Source organism: Ursus arctos, unplaced genomic scaffold (genome assembly GCF_023065955.2).
Source record: "Ursus arctos isolate Adak ecotype North America unplaced genomic scaffold, UrsArc2.0 scaffold_7, whole genome shotgun sequence".
NCBI lineage: Eukaryota > Metazoa > Chordata > Mammalia > Carnivora > Ursidae > Ursus > Ursus arctos.
The window spans coordinates 14867149-14888682 of NW_026623089.1; the positions used below are offsets into that span (position 1 = coordinate 14867149).

Sequence of the window (21534 nt, forward strand, 5' to 3'; positions counted from 1 at the left end):
AAAGCCACAGACGTAGTGAAGAGAAGGGCCATATGCACCCCAATGTTCATAGCAGCAATGTCCACAACAGCTAAATCGTGGAAGGAGCCGAGATGCCCTTCAACAGATGACTGGATTAAGAAGTTGTGGTCCATATATACAATGGAATATTACTCAGCTATCAGAAAGAACGAGTTCTCAACATTAGCTGCAACATGGACGGCACTGGAGGAGATAATGCTAGGTGAAATAAGTCAAGCAGAGAAAGACAACTATCATATGATTTCTCTCATCTATGGAACATAACTAGGATGATCGGTAGCGGAAGAAAGGGATAAAGAAAGGGGGGTTAATCAGAAGGGGGAATGAAACATGAGAGACTATGGACTATGAGAAACAAACTGAGGGCCTCAGAGGGGAGGGGGGTGGGGGAATGGGATAGACCGGTGATGGGTAGTAAGGAGGGCACGTATTGCATGGTGCACTGGGTGTTATAAGCAACTAATGAATCATCGAGCTTTACATCAGAAACCGGGGATGTACTGTATGGTGACTAACATAATATAATAAAATATCATTAAAAAAAAAAGAAGTACATAAAAAAAAAGAATCTATCTGCATAATTTTATTTACTTTTTTCTAGCATGAAACAAAGTATTAAGAAGTCAGGAATAGACGGCTCTGGGAGGTAAGGACTGGTAACAAGGGACACCTCATAGCTATGAGCAGAGGCTGCAGTGCCCCAAGCTTGCACACATTCTTCTGCCTTTACAGACTCAAGGCCTGTGCCACAATCATGTCCCATCAAATTCTTGACCAGGCATTCAACTTTGATTTTACTATTCTTTCTTATTTATTAGAGTTGGAAGTACAAGATCAGCACGATGTATATTATATATGCTAATGATCAATTCTAATGTCACTCGGGCTAAAAAAATAAGTCTGCATCCTGGAACAAAATTAGTAGGAGTATTACTCAATTCAAGTCACTGATAAGAGTACCTGTCAGTGAATGTTAATTACTACAAACTGAAGAAAGTTTCTGGTTCTAACAAAATGATTTCTTTTAAAGCTGCGTAGAATCAAAGTCCTCCAGAAGCCAACTGTGCTATTTTCCACTTAACCAGGAGATGATCTATTTCTCCCCCACCAGTTTCAAACATCATATTGGTATATTTTTAGGGGGGCTGAAAATGAATAATTACCTGGCACTAAAAACATGTATCTCAATGCTGAAATTTACTCTGAACTTCTTAGCTAAATACAGTATAGGACATAAAACATTAAAATTTAAAGTATGTATCACATTTATGTAAATGTACATAATTTGAAAATAAGCTTTTGTACTATTTTAATGAACCACTTCATTATGGTATAAAAGGGGAAGTCCTGTTTGACTACAATCAACTCATTTTATTTCATTATAATTGAAGAGCAATGACAAAGTAGCAGGAGGAATAAGTGTGATCAAGAGAGGTAAGAAAACTACTTATTTTAAAATCCAGTATACTTAACATACAGTGTTAAATTAGTTTGAGCTGTACAATATAGTAATTCAACAGTTCTATACATTACTCAATGCTCATCAAGCTAAGGGCCCTCCTAATATGTTACACTTATTCCATCTCCCCACCCCCCCCACTTCCCCACTGCTAATGATCAGTGTGTTCGTTCTCTATAGTTAAGAGTCTGTTTTTTGGTTTGTCTCCTTTTTTTTTAGTTTGTCTCTTTTTATTTTTCCTTTGTTCATTTATTTTGTTTCTCAAATTTCACACATGAGTGAAATCATATGGTATCTGTCTTTCTCTGTCTGACTTATTTCACTTAGCATTATACTCTCCAGATACATCCATGTTGTTGCAAATGACAAGATTTCATTCCTTTTTATGGCTGAATAATATGCCATTGTACACATATACCACATCTTTATCCATTCATCTATCGATAGACACTTGGGCTGCTTCCATACTTTGGCTATTGTAAATAATGCTGAAATAAATATAGGGATGCATGTATCTTTTTGAATTAGTGTTTTCATATTCTTTGGGTAAATACCCAGAAGCAGAATTACTGGATCATATGGTAGTTCAACTTCTAAATTTTTGAGGTACCTCCATACTGTTTTCCACAGTGGCTACACCAGGTTGCAATTACACCAACAGTGCAAAAGGGTGTCTTTTTCTCCACATCATCACCAACACCTGTTGTTTCTTGTGATGTTGATTTTAGCCATTCTGACAGGTATGAGATGGTATTTCATTGTGGTTTTTATTTGCATTTCCTTGATGATCAGTGATGTTGGTTATCTTCTCATCTGTCTATGGGCCATCATATGTCTTCCTTATAGAAATGTATATTCATGTCTTCTGCCCATGTTTTAATTGGATTATTTGTTTTTCAGGTGTTGAGTTGTGTAAGTTCTTTTTGTATTTTGGATACTAATCTTTTATCAGATATGTTATTCGCAAATATCTTCTCCCATTCATTAGGTTGTCTTTTAGAGAGAACTACTTTTTTTTATTTTTTTATAATTTTTATTTTGTTATATTAGTCACCATACAGTACATCCCCAGTTATTCTTTTTAAAGATTTTATTTATTTATTTGACGGAGAGAGAGACAGCCAGCGAGAGAGGGAACACAAGCAGGGGGAGTGGGAGAGGAAGAAGCAGGCTCCCAGTGGAGGAGCTCGATATGGGGTTCGATCCCAGGACCCTGGGATCATGCCCTGAGCCGAAGGCAGATGCTTAACGACTGAGCCACCCAGGCGTCCCCATCCCCAGTTTTTGATAACACCCAGTGCACCATGCAATATGTGCCCTCCTTAATACCCATCACCAGCCTATCCCAATCCCCCACCCCCCTCCCCTCTGAAGCCCTCAGTTTGTTTCCCAGAGTCCACAGTCTCTCATGGTTCATTCCCCCTTCTGTTTACCCCCCTTTCATTCTTCCCTTCCTTCTCCTACCGATCTTCCTATTTATGTTCCATAAATGAGTGAAACCATATGATAATTGTCTTTCTCTGCTTGACTTATTTCACTTAGCATAATCTTCTCCAGTCCCGTCCATGTTGCTGCAAATGTTGTGTAATCGTTCTTTCTGATGGCTGAGTGATATTCCATTGTATATATGGACCACATCTTCTTAATCCAGTCATCTGTTGAAGGGCATCTTGGCTCCCTCCACAATTTAGCTATTGTGGACAATGCTGCTATGAACGTTGGGGTGCATATGGCCCTTCTCTTCACTATGCCTGTATCTTTGGGGTAAATACCCAGTAGTGCAATTGCTGGATCATAGGGGAACTACTTTTTAAATTGGGAGAAGTAGCATGTTTTTATACTGATTGGCATAAATACAAATTTAATAGAAAGGGAAAAATTGATGAGACAGGAGAGAGAGGAGAAATTTTAGAACAATGTCCTTGGGTAGGTAAAAGGCAATGAGATCGGAACGCAAGGGATGGCCCAGCGCTGCATTCCCTACATTTGTGAGGTTTTTGTTTGTCATTTTTGCTTCCTTTACATCCCCACCTCAGTGCTGGAGCAGCTATAACAACAAGTACATACCAAAAAAAAAAAAAAAAAAAAAAAAAAGGCCTAGGAAAATCCTGCTGCTGAGACTGTATGTAGGGTGGAACCCTGTAAACCATGTCCATCTTGCACTAAGGTGAGCAGAGCTGGAGCCTGTATTGCTGCAGGAAATATAGCAAAGTGTTAAGTTTTACTAAACCTCAGTAACATACACAACTTTCAAATCATACTACATATACTTCAAAAGTTATATGAAAGTACATGCACTATACTTTTCAGTGTATTTTATAATTTAAAAAGTACAAACTGTATACTGCATATTTAAATACATTACTGGCTGGAAACAATTATTTGAAAACTTTGTGAATAGAAAAATACCAAAGGGATATAGTTCACAATTTGAAGAAACTATAAATACTACATAAACGAATTCTCTGATTTTACAGACTGAGCCTTGAAGTTTGGAACAACTGTAAATGATATAGTCAGCTCTTAAACATTTAGACTAACAATCAGCAATCTCTGATAATTTCAGGAAAATTAGAAGTTTGCAATTAATTTCCCAATTGTATCTAAAAATGAAGCTTACAAGTATGGGTAAAACAGATGTAAAAAATAGCCACTCTTCTTTACAGCTCTTTCACTTTTTGTATGAACTTGGTAGAACTTAAGGTGAATGTGAAGCTGCTCATAATTCTGGCTGCAAATTCTAATTGTATTGATTTAAAAAAGTGAAAACAAAGAGAAAAAAGTTGACATCTGTAATTTTGTTAAGTTAGTTTGACTTGCAAAGTGAGGAAACAAATCTATTTGTGAACATAGGATATATATAATATTATACATATAAGTATATATAATAATTTAACATGAGTAAACTGTCTAGTCATTTAAAATATCATTCGGTATGCATCAAAGAAAAAGGAAAATCTAAAAAACTCCACAAAATTAAAGATAAAGATGAGATAATAACACTGAAGACTATAATAAAAAGGAGCTAAGTAAACTAAAACTGTAAAAAAAAAATACAGCAACAAAGAAGTAATAAAATAGTGGTAAAATTAAACATAATAACAGAATCAGAAAATAAAATAATTAAAACAACATAAGGCTACATCAGTGCTATCAAGGTCAAATCTGAAAAAGCCTCCCAGAATATAACAGAGATGAAGATCAGTCAAGAGGAGTAGTAGGCATAGAAATTTTCAATATATGCATGACTAATGTTGTTAAAGCAGACAACACAACAAATTGAAAAAGTACATATGATATTACATGATAGAAAAGATCTGTTGAAGACTGAAACCTAAATACCGAAATACCTCGTATAAAAAATAAAAAGAATCCAGCATTATTCATAATAGAACAAAAGTAAAAAAAACCAAATGTCTATCAGTTGGTGAATGGTTTAAAAAAAAAAAATGCAATATGTCCCCACAATGGAATATCATTTTGCCATAAAAAGGAATAAAGTACTGATACATAATATAACATGAATGAGTCTTGAAATATGTTGTCAATCACAAAAGACCATATTCCACAATATCATTTATATATATGTCAGAGTAGACAAACCCATAGAGACAGGAAGAAGATTCTTAGGGTTTGGGGGATGAAAGAATGTGGAGCGACTGCTTATATGTACCGGGTTTCTCTTAGGAGTGATGAAAACGTTCTAAAATTAGATTGTGGTGATAGCCCCAAAACTTCCCAAATATACTAAAAGACAATGAATTGTACACTTTAAAAAGAGTGAGATTTGGAGTATATGAATTATGTCTCAATAAAGCTGTTCTTTCAAAAATATTACTGACATCTGAGCATGTCACTATATATAGGCATGTGCCCACATGCACACACACACATTCACACAGGCAAATGAGTTATTTACAATGGAAGATGAGGCAAGATGACAAGTGTTCTTAAGTAACAATATATGTCAAAAGAAAAGAAACTGGAGCAATATTTATGGAATATGTATACTCCGCTATGCTGTCTACACAGAAAAACAACACAGTGATAAATTTCAGGGAAACAAATGTCCTAAAAGGACGTGATCTATATACTCTCTGAAAAAAATTACTCATCACATTCTACAACTAAGAGACAAATACAAACAAGGAAACAGCATAACAAAAAGGTCTGGCAGTGAAGAGGCAAACCAAGAAACAGACTTTTAACTATAGAGAACAAACTGATAGTTACCAGAGGGGAGATGGGTTACATAGGTGATGGAGATTAAGGAGCATATTTGTTGGGATGAACACCAGGTGTTCTATGGCAGTGCTGAATCACTATATTGTGCAGCTGAAACTAATATTACACTGTGTGTTAACTAACTGGAATTTAAATAAAAGCATTTTTAAAAAAAGATAGTAGAGCTGCAGAAGAAGGTGGTGGAGGAGGAGGAGGAGAAAAGTGGGAGAGGAGGAGGGGGAGGAGGGAAAATATATTTTGTGATTTAATTTTTAAAATAATGTCTTTAAAAAAAGAAAGAAAGAACAACAGCCCAGAACCAAATAAGCATACTTAGCTCCCATATGTTGGTTTCTAAATACCATTCTCCAATTATAAGAAACCATGGCTTCCTGGAACAATGGTTGATTCCAGAGCAAGGGCAGGAAAAGTACAAGGTAAGTCTGATCTTGTAGTACAGGAAAATAAGAAAATACTCAGAAAATGATGGAGTCATGCCAAAAGGAAGCAGGAGCCAACTTGAGGGTGTTCCTAGTAGCCAAATCTAGAGCAGTTTCATTCATAAAATAAATAATGATAGTAATTTATTATTAGCCATAAAATACATATCCATAAGGCAATACTGATATAAACAAATAATTGAATAATCAAAAAAATGAGGGAAAAGGAACAGCTCTTCCCTATAGTTAATAAATGCAGAAGAAATAACAATAGAAAATCACCATTTGGCAAGTACATTAATAACTCTTTCAGGTAAGAATTATCAATGTATGATAAAAATAGTGGGTGATAGTATGATGATAAATAGGATATTTACACAATCTCAAAGAATTTCCTCATAAAATACTCATTAGATACAAAAAAAAACCCCAAAAGACAGTAACTTTAGAGTGAACAAAGTGGCACCCACCAGAGTATCGTTGATCAAAGATAATAACACCAATGGTGGAAAAAACTGGTATCATATGCTTCCTGATAGGATACACTGAGAAAGACACATAGCACTTCTGTGCTATCCTTACTAAAACTGCACAGCCTGAATTTAACCATGAAAAAACATCAGATAAATCCAAAGTGGGGGATATACTATAAATAAGTGTCCAACACTTCCCAAGGGTCAAGGTCATAAAGAAATATTTGTAAATATATGTAAGTCTGTAATTATTTCACACTGAAAATTTTAAAAGAACTTGTAAAAAGTTGCATATATGTCCTCCAGTTTCATCCATGACACATACTGAAGGATTTCCATTCATCAGTCAATGGACATTTAAGCTGTTTTCACATACTGGCTATTTTGGATAGTGCTGCAATGAGTATTGGAGTGTTATTACCTCTTTGAGATCCTGATTTTAATTCTTTTGGATAAATACTCAGAAGTAAAACTGCTGGACTTAAGTGAAATAAAACAGTCACAGAAGGGTAAATGCTCCATGATTCTACTTGTGTAAGGTCTCTAAAATAGTTAATCTTATAAATCAAGAGAGTAGCATGGTGGTTGCCAGGGAGCAGGGAGGGGGGTAGCAGAGGATGACTAAATAAGAGACATTAAGTGTCAATTATGAAAGATAAATAAGTTCTAGAGATGTGGTCTACAGCACTGTCCCTATAATTACCAGTACTAAGTAGGTGGTGTATACCTGAAATATTTTTAAGAGGGCATTAAGTAATTAGATTTACATAGTTATATATCTGTCCAAAAAAATGGCATATCTCATTTCTAGTTCACTTACTTCTTAGGTGTAGGCCAAAAAAACCACGTAAAATAATCAGTCTCTCGTTAGTCTTCTATGACTAGAGCAAATCAAGGGTTGAGTTCCAACATGCAGCAGCAAATTTTTTTAGGTAGTTCAGTCAGTACTGGACTAGTATCATGGAACAAAAAAAGTGGCTGCTATTTACTGCAAAGAACAACATGTTATATACAAAATTAAGTTTGAATAAAATGAATAAAACACAGTACCATAAAAGAAGTTTATGCAAATAAAATATCAAGTGAAAAGACTTTAACATGTGCAAAATATTTAAAGAAGTCAGATATTACACAAAACTAATGATTAATTGGAAATGATGACTAAAAATTTAAATGTTACAGCAAAAGACCCTTTGAAACAGAACTTGGACTATAAAGAAAGTTTCTGAGAACATTATATTTGTGAGGTGATGAGAAGCAAATAATGAGTATTGTAGTCTTTCAACAAAAGCTACATGTAATAATGTCTTTTCTAAGAAAATAATAATCAGTGATAAAAATCATCAAAATGTATGTTGGAAATATCTACATATTTGAGATGCAAGAAGGCAAACACTAGGATCACAAATGAAATTGATCTTGAATTGTATATAATATATCAATGATACTGTTTATACAAATTTCAGCTCATTTGGGAACCAGCATAATTATATAAATTTTGAATTGTTTCAGAAATTCTTACTTTGAATATTTTGAGAAAGGAACTGAGGCTTTATGATTTGCTTTTTCACCATTAATACTGTATTTCACTTTTAATTGAGCATTATCCACAGTATTTAAGGAGATCTTTATTGTAGTCTCCCGTTTACCAACTGGGTTATGTTATACCGGTTAACTAACCTCACTGAGATTCAATGCCACAATGGGGATAAAACTGCCTATCTTTGTCAAAGGACTACTATATGGGTTAAACGTAATTGTGCCAGTGTGTATTTGGTTTAGAGAAGACTGTCATAAAATAAAGGTATTCAATAAATGTCATTCCACTTTTCTTATTTACTATATTGGCTCTGAATGAATTCTAGAAAATTTCAAAAGTCAAACAGATTCTCATATGTGTATTTATATATAATTACATATTTTTCATAAATACATGAGTTCATGATCATATATATTTGGTTCTATGTAGTTTCACCATAATCATCTTTGCCACAAGCTTATTTGTTGCATAAATAATTGGCCATAAGGCAATTTTGCCATAAGAGATAAAAAATAACTGGTGACAGTACGATTTGACAGATTTTTGGTTTCATCACCTGTTTGGTTTCATTTCTCCACTGATGCAGTGCTCACATTTTTATACTATATAAGTCTTAGCACTTTTAATGGTCTATACAGCACAGAGTTCTAAACCCACATTTCCTGCAGAACTTTGGAAAGTCTATCAATGGACACGTGACAAGATGGCAAGAACAAAGAGCAGCATGGAACGCTTTCACAATGCAATACAAAGCCCTGTTACCAATATGCATACTAGTATTTGGAAACTGGTATCTTTCCTAATAAAGGAAAAAATTTTAGCAAAAAAAGAAAAAAAATGATGCTAAATGAGGAAACAAATCAACAAGCAAGAAAAAAATGTATAACACTGTGAATAAAAGACTTTGAAAACAAGTTCTTAGGTACAACCAGCAAAATAAAATCAGTTATCTGCACAGTATTGCCATGAATCCGCACACATTTTAAATGTATTCAATCAAATATTTTGTATTTCACAATAAAGAGTTTTAAACTTTACTAAACATTTTCATGTTTCATTATGTCCTTTTTAATGAATGTCCCTCTTTTATTTTTTGTGATTTTATCTTTTACGGCAAAATTGACCTACGGCCAATTAGTTATGTGATGAAAATGCTTGGAGCAAAGATGTTTGGGAGGAAAATACCAGACACGTTTATTTAGCCATCCTGAGGGGTCAGAAAAAGATGCACATAGATGGACAAAAATATTAAGGATCCAAATATGTTTTTTTTATTTTTTTTTTTTTTTTTTAAAGATTTTATTTATTTATTTGACAGAGAGAGAGAGACAGCCAGCGAGAGAGGGAACACAAGCAGGGGGAGTGGGAGAGGAAGAAGCAGGCTCGTAGCGGAGGAGCCTGATGTGGGACTCGATCCCAGAACGCCGGGATCACGCCCTGAGCCGAAGGCAGGCGCTTAACCGCTGTGCCACCCAGGCGCCCCCCCAAATATGTTTTAAACAACAGCATTTGTATAAACACATGTTTGCCAACTTAACGGTTTAGTAGATGAAAGAATTTGTGTGAATATAAGTCTCACTGTTTCACATTTTTACGTGTAGCTCCAGAAATATGCCTCAGAAAATGAACTAAAATGCTTTCTTTCATGTTCTATTGCCCTCACCAAGCTGTTTGACACATTGCAAGCAGACTGATTGTTTTAAAATTAAAATTTAACATTTTAGTCTCCTTATAACACCCTTCAGTGGTTCCCATTTTTGTTACAATAAAGGCCCAAATCCTCTCATGTTCTATAAAGCACTGCAGGTTTTGGATCTTGCAAATCTCACACACTTCTCTCTTGCCTCTCTTCACCTGGTTCTATGTGTTTTTCACATGCCACGTTCTTTCCAGCCACAGACGACCTTTGTGCATGCTGCCCCCGTGACTGCCCTCCATTCTCACATCCACACCACTCCACTCTCAAGTCATCTGCATATTAAAGCTCCCTCATTCTCTTGCCTGACCCATTCCTACTCCCTGTCCCACAAATTAGGTCAGGTTCTTTTATAATATATTCCCAAGGCATCTGTAATTCTCATTCAGAGTTCTTATGACAATTACATATCTAGGTAATTGTATAACAGGTATAATATCTATTTTCCCTACTAGTTAATAAGCATCAATGGAGCAGAACCCATTTTGTTCACTGTAATATCCCCAGAGTCCAACAAAGTAGTTAGTCAATAAATACATGTTCAGTGAATAAACAAAAGTGAGTCAATTCCAATAACTGACATTCTCTCCAAGCTGTAACAGTGTAACTCTTCAGTAAATAAATTAAGGAGAAAAAATATGTCACTCTTGTGAGTATTAAATGAAATAATTAATATTAAATTGTTTTCTACATAATAAATATTCAATAACTACTAGTTTTTCTTTGCTTGCTGAACAGTACTATCCATGCTTACAATTATTAATTAAAATTTTCTACTGAGCTTGGAACATTTAGAATAACTCCAAAGGTAAAATTTGAAAGCTGAACATTTGCTAGATATAATTTCAGAGAAAAAACACAGAAATTTTGTTATTACACTCTGAAAATGACTGATTCTGTGGCCTAGGATATACACTCAAACTCATTAGTTCTTACTTTTCTCATCAATGAATAAAAGAAGATTGATGATGATTACCAATGCTTATACATCACTGATTCTAATTTAGGGGACTTCATATAATGTGCCATGACTTCTTCAGAATTCACCTTCCTTTACTTCATAGTATCTCCAAGTAGCTAAACTATGTCATTACTCGGCAATGACATATGGGAATCTACATAGATTTTATTTGAAGCAAATGGTCTATAGACTAAGTGAAAAAACAAATCTTGAGACTCATTTTTATTTAAATTAATGGCTGATGCTTAAAGTTGTTCAATGGTGAATTGTACTATTTTATGAAAATAAATTTAAAAGTAAATGCAAAGCAACTTTTACTTGATTACCTACAACATGATCTCTAAACATTTTTGGTCAAACACCCGCCAATAACAAACCTTCCACATACAGCCACAATATATGCATATTCACTTATTTGTTGATCATTTATATGCGTACTACCATTATGTATTATTTAAAGTCTCCCTAAAAGACACACACTTTTCTAAGTATGGGTTCCAATAAGAGAAGGTCCTGGGCTCACAGACTTTCCCTCTAGCGAATAAAGAAAACCCACATTTACATAAACAAATAAACAAGTCAGATAATTTCATACTGTGTAACTGTTAGGATGGGGAAAAAAGTTATTATGATACCTGAAAGAGTCCATTTTAGGTGGGAGGCAAAAAAATAGTAAGTGCAAAAGCCATGATCTAATGTAAAGTTTAAGATATTTAAAAAGAGGGGCGCCTGGGTGGCGCAGCGGTTAAGCGTCTGCCTTCAGCTCAGGGTGTGATCCCGGCATTATGGGATCGAGCCCCACATCAGGCTCCTCCGTTGTGAGCCTGCTTCTTCCTCTCCCACTCCCCCTACTTGTGTTCCCTCTCTCACTGGCTGTTTCTATCTCTGTTGAATAAATAAATAAAATCTTAAAAAAAAAAGATATTTAAAAAGAAACAGATTAAGTCATTAAGAACATTTATAAAAATAAAGTGACTGCCATATAAATTCCCAAATATTCAGGAATCTGATCTTGGACTCTACTTTGTTCATTGATTCCTATGTCAGTATGGGAGTCAGTATAAAGTTACACTATGTCTGGATATCTATCAGGTGGGAATTTTTCACTATTTTTCCTTTTCATAATTTTACTGAATATTCTAAAAGTATATTATTTAAAATAAATTTTAAGGTAATTTATTCTAATGTATACACTTCAAAAAACTGAACTGAATGAAATTCTAATTGGAATTCCATAAAATTTATATATCAGTTTTGGTTAAGTATGATATTTTCATATGAAGACTTCTTATTTAAGAAAATGGTTTAATTTTTAAATGTTTAGACCCTCTTTTTGTATCTTTCAACATGATGTTTCTATTTTATTCATATAAAAACACTTGGGATAAATATATTACTAATTTTTGTTACTCTAGTTTTACCACTTGTAGTACGGGCTATAGACCCAGAATGCTGGATTGAAACTGGCTTTGTCATTTCCTGGCCATGTGATTTTATAAAAATTAACTAAACACTCCCTGCCTCTGTTCCCTCAAACAAAAAAATGTTGATAATTAGTGTACCCTTCTCATTTAAGGATTAAATAAGCTAATAAATATAAAAAGCTTAGACTAGCCTGGAACAGTAACAGAACTAGTTAACGGTAAATGTTAACTAGTATTATCATTATTTTAAAGTCAGGTGGTTGTTTTCCAGATTGGACAAAAACTATGTTTTATTTAATAAATCATGCTAAATAATAAGCTAGACATCAGTGAGAAACAAGTTGTTCACAAAGAGAATATCATATATGCTGTAACTTTTTATGTAAAATCCTTCTCAGGACAGGATTTATTTAGAAAAGCATGCAGTACCTTCATTTGCCTTTTCAGCATCTTTATACAAATAAGGAACTATTAACCTTTGCTCACTACAGATACAACCCCACACCAGGTTATGTGGCTTAGTAAGAAAAGTAAGTATAGGGTATCAGTGCCCACTCTCTCCTGCAGCTAGGCACCTTTGCAGAGGTCACAGACTGCATAACTCCACTTGGCAGCCCTGGTGGGAGATTTTCAGCATTTTTATTTCTTCCTTAAACTTTACCTTATTTATTTTTACCATCAGTCTGTAAACCAGAATAATTTAACACTTTCATTATGAAGTATTTTGCCAAAGAAATTCTTCATCTCTCTTCTAAATTAATTTGACAGCAATTTTTTTATATTTTAAAAAAAATATTTTATTTATTTATTTGTCAGCGAGAGAGCAAAAGCAGGGGTAGCAGCAGGTAGAGAGAGAAGCAGGCTCCCCACTAAGCAAGGAATCTGATGCATCTATCCCAGGGCCCTGAGATCATGACCTGAGCCTAAGGCAGACACTTAACCAACTGAGCCAACCAGGTGTCTCCAACAGCAATTTTTATCAGCTATCTTTAACTTTTTCATAATTGTGCTATATTGCCCTTCATTTTAAAATATGCTAAAATGTTAATAATTCTGAAATAAACATCTAAAAATACTGGTTTATAAGCTTAAGGAAATTTAAGAAAAACTGATGAATCAAAGAATAAGCTAAAAGCCAACCATGTGGTTAATTTATGTTTTGTCAGATAATCCTCAATCAAACATGTCTCAGTTTTGGAAACAAAAGAATTTAGATTCTCTGTGTTCATCAGGGTCACTTCTGTACTTGCAGTTGGACCAGCCAGATTCTGTTCAAATAGCTATTTATACTCAATGGTTAAAAAGTCATAGAAAATACTAACAAAATACAGTATATTTGGCTTAAAATGGGAAAATTCTTTTATTCCTGTTTTAGAACAAAACAGAATAATTACACTAAGTATAAGGTTAATTTAATTTTTAATTTCTTTCATTGCTTTGTATGACATAGCATTTTAAGTAATTAAATTGAGATTGATTTTCATAACTTACAGCTATAATAACATTTATTAGAAATATTATCTCCTATACCAAACAAAAGAAAAATTCAAATCCTTAAATAATATGCTTTAAAAAATCAGTCTAAAACATAAACATTAATAAGCATTAAATATATCAATAATAACTAAAGAGTTTACAGTGGGATGAATTTATATATATATTTTTTAGTAATATAAACTAATGTAAGATGTGATGACTGGTAGAAGTGAGCACTGAATATAAAGGTAGTAATTGAATTCCTTACTCTTAAAAGAGACAGTGTGTTATTATCATCATGAAATTGTATCCTGAACTCTAAACAGCAATAGAGAAATTCAAAATAAAACAGTAATTTTCAAGAATGAAAAGTCTAATAAGCCAAAATATGTTAGATTACTTGGACATATACTAAAAAATAATAATTAGTAGTTTGGACATTACATGTCTTTAAGTAATTAATGTAGTAGTAGCATAAAGTAGATGACTATAGACCGTGACCTTCTGTACTTGAAACATATCATCTATGTAACATTTTCATAGTACAGTCTTTCATTTTGTGTCAAAATTTTCTTTATTATAACTGGTATAATTAAAAATAAAGCACTTAAGAAAAAGAAACTACACTACTGTGACTATTTTTCATATTTGCCAAAAAATTAAGAAATTCAATGTTTACAAGAACCAATCAAAAGATAAATCACTGCTAAGAACTTTATTTTTTGTTCCATGTAAGGAATGATTACTTCTAATAATTCAGTTTTTGGTTTTAAACTGAACTTTAAAAAAACTACGAAGACTGCCTATAGGATACAACTGCTGGTATACTACTTTCAATTAAGTTAACACCACATTGCACTCAATTGCTTTAAGCTACAGTGTGCACCTGCATTTTAAATTTCACTCAAATCTTTAAAATCAGAATAGTTTCCATTAACATTATTACAAGAACTACTGACCTTTTCTTTTTTAAAACACCATTTCTTTCAAATGTTATTAAGTTTCAAAGGTCTCATAACAAATGACAAGGCTGCCATCTAGTGCTTTATGACTATTCCTTTAACATTTTTAAGAGCGTGAGAGTCCTATATAATCCAGGGGTGAGCTATCCAATATGGTAGCCATTACGCACCTGTGGCTACTGAGTAACTGAAATGTGACTGATTTGAATTGAGATTGCTCTAAGGACAGAATACAAATTGTATTTCAGACTCAGTTTGAAAAAGAACTAAAAAAAAAAATCTCATTGATGATTTTTATACTGTTACATGTTAAACTGAAATTTCAGCTATGCTGAGTAAAATAAAACAGATTATTAAAATTAATTTTACCTGTTTCTTTTAACTTTTTGTATGTAGCTAGTAGAAAACTTAAAATTACATATGTGGTTCACATTATATTTATATTGGACAGCACTGAGCTAGAAGAAAAGTTATCTTAGTCTTAAACATAAAAGATTTAAATATTAGTATATGTTTTATTTTTTTTTAAAGTGGAATATAACTTACACATGTCCGTAATTATAACTAGTTACTCCTTTGGGACACAATAAAAGCTAAAGATAAAAAAAAAAGGATCAAGGAGGAATTTCTAATTTTAAAAAATCACACAAAACATGCCACCCCCCAAATCCAGAATGTTTGAAAAAACAAAATTAATGTGGGAAAGTTAGAGAATAAAGATAATTTATGTGACATAAAAATAGACGATTTGAGCATCAGTAAGGTTAATAATTGCAAATGGATTTAAACATAATAAATATCCATTTAGGCACCCTATATCTTGATTGGAGCATTTAGTCCACTTCCATTTAAAGTAATTTTTGATAGATAATGTACTTGTTGTTGACTTGTTACTTGTCTTACAGTTGTTTTTGTGTCCTTCTCTATTCATTTCTTCTCTTACTCTCTTCCCTTGTGATTTGATAGTGTTCTTTAGTGTTATGCTTGGATTCCTTTTTCTTTATTTTTTTTTAAAGATTTTATTTATTTATTTGACAGAGAGAGACAGCCCGTGAGAGAGGGAACACAACCAGGGGGAGTGGGAGAGGAAGAAGCAGGCTCCCAGCAGAGGAGCCTGATGTGGCGCTCAAAACCAGAACACTGGGATCACACCCTGAGCTGAAGGCAGACGCTTAACCGCTGTGCCACCCAGGCGCCCTTCCTTTTTCTTTATTTTCTGTGTATCTGTTATAGGTTTTTGATTTGTGGTTATCATTAAGTTCATATATAACATCTTACACATATAGCAGTCTATAGTAAATTGATGGTCACTTAAGTTTGAACCCATTCTAAAAACGCTACATTTTTACTCCCCTCCCCATGTTTTATGTATATGGTGTCGTACTTTACATTTTTTTATTTTATGAATTCCTTGACTGATTTTTGTAAACATAATTGATTTTTCAGTTTCTGTGCTTTAACATCCATACTAGTATTATAAGTGATTGATCTACTACTTTTATTATATATTTGTATTTACCTGTGAAATTTTTTCTTCATAATTTTCTTACTCCAAATTATGGCCTTCTCTTTACACTCAAAGAATTTCCTTTAATCTTTCTTGTAAGGCTAGTTTACTGGTGATGAACTCCTTTAGGTTTTCTTTGAGAAACTCTTTTTTGGTTTTTCGTTTTGGTTTTTTGTTTGGGAAACTCTTTATCTCTCATTCTATTCTGAATGATAGCCTTGATAAGTAGAGCATTCTTCTTTGCAACTTTTTTCCCTTTCAACATTTAGAATATATCATGCTGATCCCTTCTGGCCTTTAAAGTTACTGCTGAAAAATCAGCTGATAGCTTTATGGGTTCTTCCTTGTACGTAGCTGTTTTTCCCTGTTGCTTTTAAATCCTTTTGTCATTTTGCTTATTATGTATCTTGCTGTGGACCTCCTTGGGTTAATTCTGGTGGTGGGGAGGTAACAATACTTATATTGAACAAAATAGACCTTAAAACAAAGATTGTAACAAGAGACAAAGAGGGACACTACACAATCATAGAGAGAACAATCCAAAAAGAGTATATACCAACTGTAAATACCTATGCACCCAACATGGGAGGATTTATATATATAAAGCAACGATTAACAGATATAAAGAAAGACATTAACAGTAATACAATAATAGTAGAGGACTGTAACACCCCACTTACATCAATGGATAAATCATCCAGACAAAAAAATCAATAAGGAACCAGGGGCTTTGAATGATTCATTAGATCAAATCATCTAACAGATATATTCAGAACATTCCATCCAACAACAGTAGACTACACATTCTTTTCAAGTGTACATGGAATATTATCCAAAATAGATCACATGTTAGACCACAAAACAAGTCTCAATAAATTCAAAAAGGTTGAAATCATATCATGCATTTTTCCAAACAGAAGGGTATGAAACTAGAAATTAATCACAAGAAAAAAATCTGGAAAGAACAGAAATATATGAAGACCAAATAACATGCTACTGAACAATGAATGGATCAACCAAGAAATCAAAGAAGAAATCAAAAACTATATGGAGACAAATGAAAATGAAAACACAATGGTTCAAAACCTTGGGTTGCAACAAAAGCTGTCCTAAGAGAGAAGTTTATAGCAACACAAGCCTACCTCAAGAAGCAAGAAAAATCTCAGATAAGCAACCTAACCTTTTACCGAAGGATCTAGAAAAAGAACAAACAAAGCTAAAGCCAGTAGAAGGAAGGAAATAAAAAGATTAGAGCAGAAATAAATGAAATAAAGACTAAAAGAATAGAAAAGATGAATGAAATCAGGAGCTGGTTCTTTGAAAAGATAAACAAAATTGATTAAAAAAATTACCAAGACTCATCAAGAAAAAGACAGGGCTCATAAATAAACTCAGAAATTAAAGAGGAGAAATAATAACCAATACCACAGAAATACAAAGGATTATGAATATTATGAAAAATTATATACCAACAAATTGGACAACCTAGAAGACTAGATTCCTAGAAACACATAACTTTCCAACAAATCAGGGAGAAATAGAAAATTTGAGCAGAGTGATTACTAGCAAAAAAACTGAATCTGTAGTCAAAAAACTCTCAACAAAAAAATTGGATAGAAGGGAATAAAACTGTTTTTATTTGTATGTAATATAATCAATTGTATTTAAACACCAAACATATCTATAAACAATTAGAATAAGAGAGCTCATTAAGGTTTCTGAATATCAGATTAATGTACTAAAATGAATTTAATTTTTATATATCACACATAAGTAGAAAATGTAATTTTAAAAGATATTATTTAAACAGCAACAAAGGTAGCAGGAAATTTAGTATTTTACATATCTAAGTGCAGGACATGGACATATGAAATTGAGCTCAACATTATCAGTCATAAGAAAAATACAAATTAAAACCAAAGCTACTACTACACATACTCTAGAATAGCTATAATCAAAAAGACAGACAATATTAAGTGCTGGTGAGGATATGGAATTACTGAAGCATCTATAAATTTCTAGAAAGAATGTAAAATGGTACAGCCATGCTGTAAAATCATTTGGCAGTTACTTAAAAAGTTAAACATAAGTTTATCATATGACCCAGCAATTCCACTTCTAGGAATCTACCCATAGGAAATGGAATCATATGTCTATACAAACAGTATATGAATGTTCATATCAGCATTTTTCATAACAGCCAAAGGCTAGGTATAATCCCAATGTTCATCTACTGATGAACAACAAAAAAAGTGGTATATCCACATGTTGTAGCATTCATTACTTTTAAAAACTAAAATTGCTACACTAACAAAGTAAAATAGAAACACCTTGCCATCATCTCAATTGATGCAGAAAAACTATATGACATACACAAACACCCATCTAGTAGGACTAGAAGAGAATTTCTTCAACCTGATAAAGGCATCTAGGAAAAGGCATCTACATCATACTTAGTAGTGAAAGACTGAATGTTTTCCCTCTAAAATCAACAACACCACTAGAATGTTTCCATGCTCATCACATCTTTTCACATGGTACCAGAGGTAGTAGACAATGCAATAAGGCAAGAAAAACAAATAAAAGGCATCCTTAGAAGAAAGAAAAAAAATCAAATTCTATTAATTGCAAAACACATTATTGTCTGCATCAAAAATATAATGGAATATACAAAAGAAAAGGTACTACAACTAATAACTAAGTTTAACAAACCTGAAGGGTACAAAATCAACATAAAAATCAACTGTAGTTTTATTATCCAGACACAATTAAATATTAAAAAATACTATTTACAACAGCATCAAATATATAAAATACGTAGAGATAAATCTGACAAAAATTGTGAAAGACCTGCATAGTGAAAAATACCAAATATTGTTGAGAACAAATTTTAAAATAATTAAGTTTAAAAAAGAGATATATGTTCATGGGTAAGAAGACTCGCTACAGTTAAGATATCAATTCCTACCAAATTGTTCTATAAATTAAACACAATCCAAATATGAGCATGTGCTTTGGTAAAAATTGACAAGTGGGTTCTAAAATTCATATGTAACACAAAAGAAATGGAACCCAAAGCCAAAACCAGTCTGAAAAAGAATGAAATTGGAGAATAAATGCTACATAATTTCAAGACTTATTATGAAACTACAGTAGTTGTAAACAGTGCTATTTTGGTATAAAAGTAGTCAAATTAATTAATAGAACGCAATAGAGATTCCAGAAATAGCCTTAACACTCTTTTTTTTTTTTAAGATTTTATGTATTTGAGAGAAAGAGCACAAGCGGGGGGTGGTGGGGAAGGGACAAGCAGACTCCACGCTGAGCCTGGAGCCTGATACGGGGCTCAATCTCACAACCAGGAGATCATGACCTGAGCCTAAGCCAAGAGTCAGGCACTTAACTGACTGAGCCACTCAGGTACCCCAACCTTTACACTCTTAATACTCATATATGGGCAACTGATTTTCAACAAAGGTGCAAAAGCAATTCATTGGTTAAAAGAAAGGCTTTAAACAAACTGTGCTAGAACATTTGGATATCCATATGGAGAAAAAAAGTGATCCATCTCTTGAAACATATACAAATATTAACTCAAGATGGGCTGTATTCTTAAATAGAAAACATAAAAATAAAAAAACATCTAAAAGAAAATGGGAAAATCTTTGTGATCTTAGATTAGGCTAACATTTCTCAAAAGAACAAATTGATACATTGAAATTCATCTTAATTAAAAACTCCTCTTCAGAAAAAAAAAAATACTCCTAATAAAGTGAAAGCCACAAACTAAAAAAAAGTATCTGCAAATCATATGTCACATAAAATATTTGTATCTGGAATACATAAAGTACTCTGAAAACAATCTAATTTTTAAAAGTGGACAACACAGTTCATCAAATAAAATATATATAAAGAGAGCAAATAATCACATGGGCAAATGTTTAATATCATTACTCATTAGAGAAAAGTAAATAAAATGAGAATTAGATACCATTACACACCTATTAGAACAGCTAAAATTAGAAAGACTGACCATATGAAGTACTGAGAGATTTGAAGAACTGAAACTCAAACACTCCTGGTGGGAAAGTAAAATGGTATAACCCTTTGAAAAATTCTTTCTTAAAAGGTTAAACATACATCTAACATATGATCACTACCCAGTGAAAGTATCTTTCAGTAAAAAATCTAAACAGCTTTTCAGTGATGACCAAAATTGCCCCCTGCAAAAATCTATCACAAAATTTGATTCATTCAAAATTTAATCAAAATGAAAAGATCACATTAAATCCAGCTGAGATTACACAAGTCCTATTTTTTGTTTCCATGTCCAGAATAAGATCTATTGTTATGTCACTCTTCAAGAGTAGAAAAAAATGCACCAAATATAATTTTTAAAATACAGCAAAAAGACTGCCTTTCTTAGCAACATATATGGAATTGTACTATAAGATTTAAGAAATAGAAATGGTAACACAGTAATGAAAACATCAGCATGCAAGATGAATTTTATTATCTGCAAAATCACCTAAAACTAAAAATACAAACTAATTATTTTAAATGAAAAAGTAAAAGTACTTACAATAACATGTTCCTCTAAGTGGATTACCAACATAGCGATTTTCAGAGTCACATCTGTAGAAATAAAAACTCATTTAACTACTGTGCAACAAAATTCAAAAGCTCCATATTTTTCTTCAAGCAAAACAGTAAATTTTACATTAAAACATCCTAAGAACTATAACATTAATCAAAGTTTTAAAAACAAATCTTCAAAATAATTAATGTAGAAAGCCAATATTTGAGCATGAGTAGAGAAAAGAAACAGTGAAGACAAATAGTCACACACACAAGATGATAAAAGGGAATGTCACAAGGCAGATGGGATAAGACTAGGAGTGTGGGGATATATATTCTTCCTTAATAATATGAGAAGAAATTGAAAGTCTTGCTAAAGATATAGAGACACTTAGATGAAGGAAAAAAATTTGGGGAAAATATAAATCATTTTCTTACTTCTGGTATTCTTTGAAATTAATATATTCTTCCCCAGTCTCAACACAATGCATCTATATTTTAAAAAAAGATCTGTCCAATTGTGTAATAAAGAAAAGTTTTTTCTAATTGTTCAAACCCTAAATTCAGTGGCTCAAACTCTGAATTTATGTAAGTAGATTATAAAAAATGGAACAACATAAGAGCATTCCAAATCATGAATTCTAAGTTAAATTAAATTCTTCAAAATTATGGTTAATTATAGCAGTGGGAGAAGATCATAAATGTTCTCAAAATTTCTGAAGTTCACATTTTTATATCTGCTTCCAGAATTCAATTAAAATGAGAGTTAGTGC

At 32.8% G+C, this 21534-nt stretch overlaps 1 protein-coding gene across 4 annotated transcripts in view; it reads right to left on the bottom strand.

Annotated features, from left to right (window-relative positions):
• The window catches only part of ATRNL1 (attractin like 1), a 746554-nt gene that overhangs the window by 466889 nt on the left and 258131 nt on the right, over positions 1 to 21534 (bottom strand). For all 4 annotated transcript variants that reach the window (XM_026494203.4, XM_026494204.4, XM_057308391.1 and 1 more), the window contains one exon: positions 20766 to 20818. In XM_026494203.4, coding sequence (XP_026349988.2) covers positions 20766 to 20818 — 53 coding nt within the window. The remainder of the gene's footprint in view (positions 1 to 20765; positions 20819 to 21534) is intronic.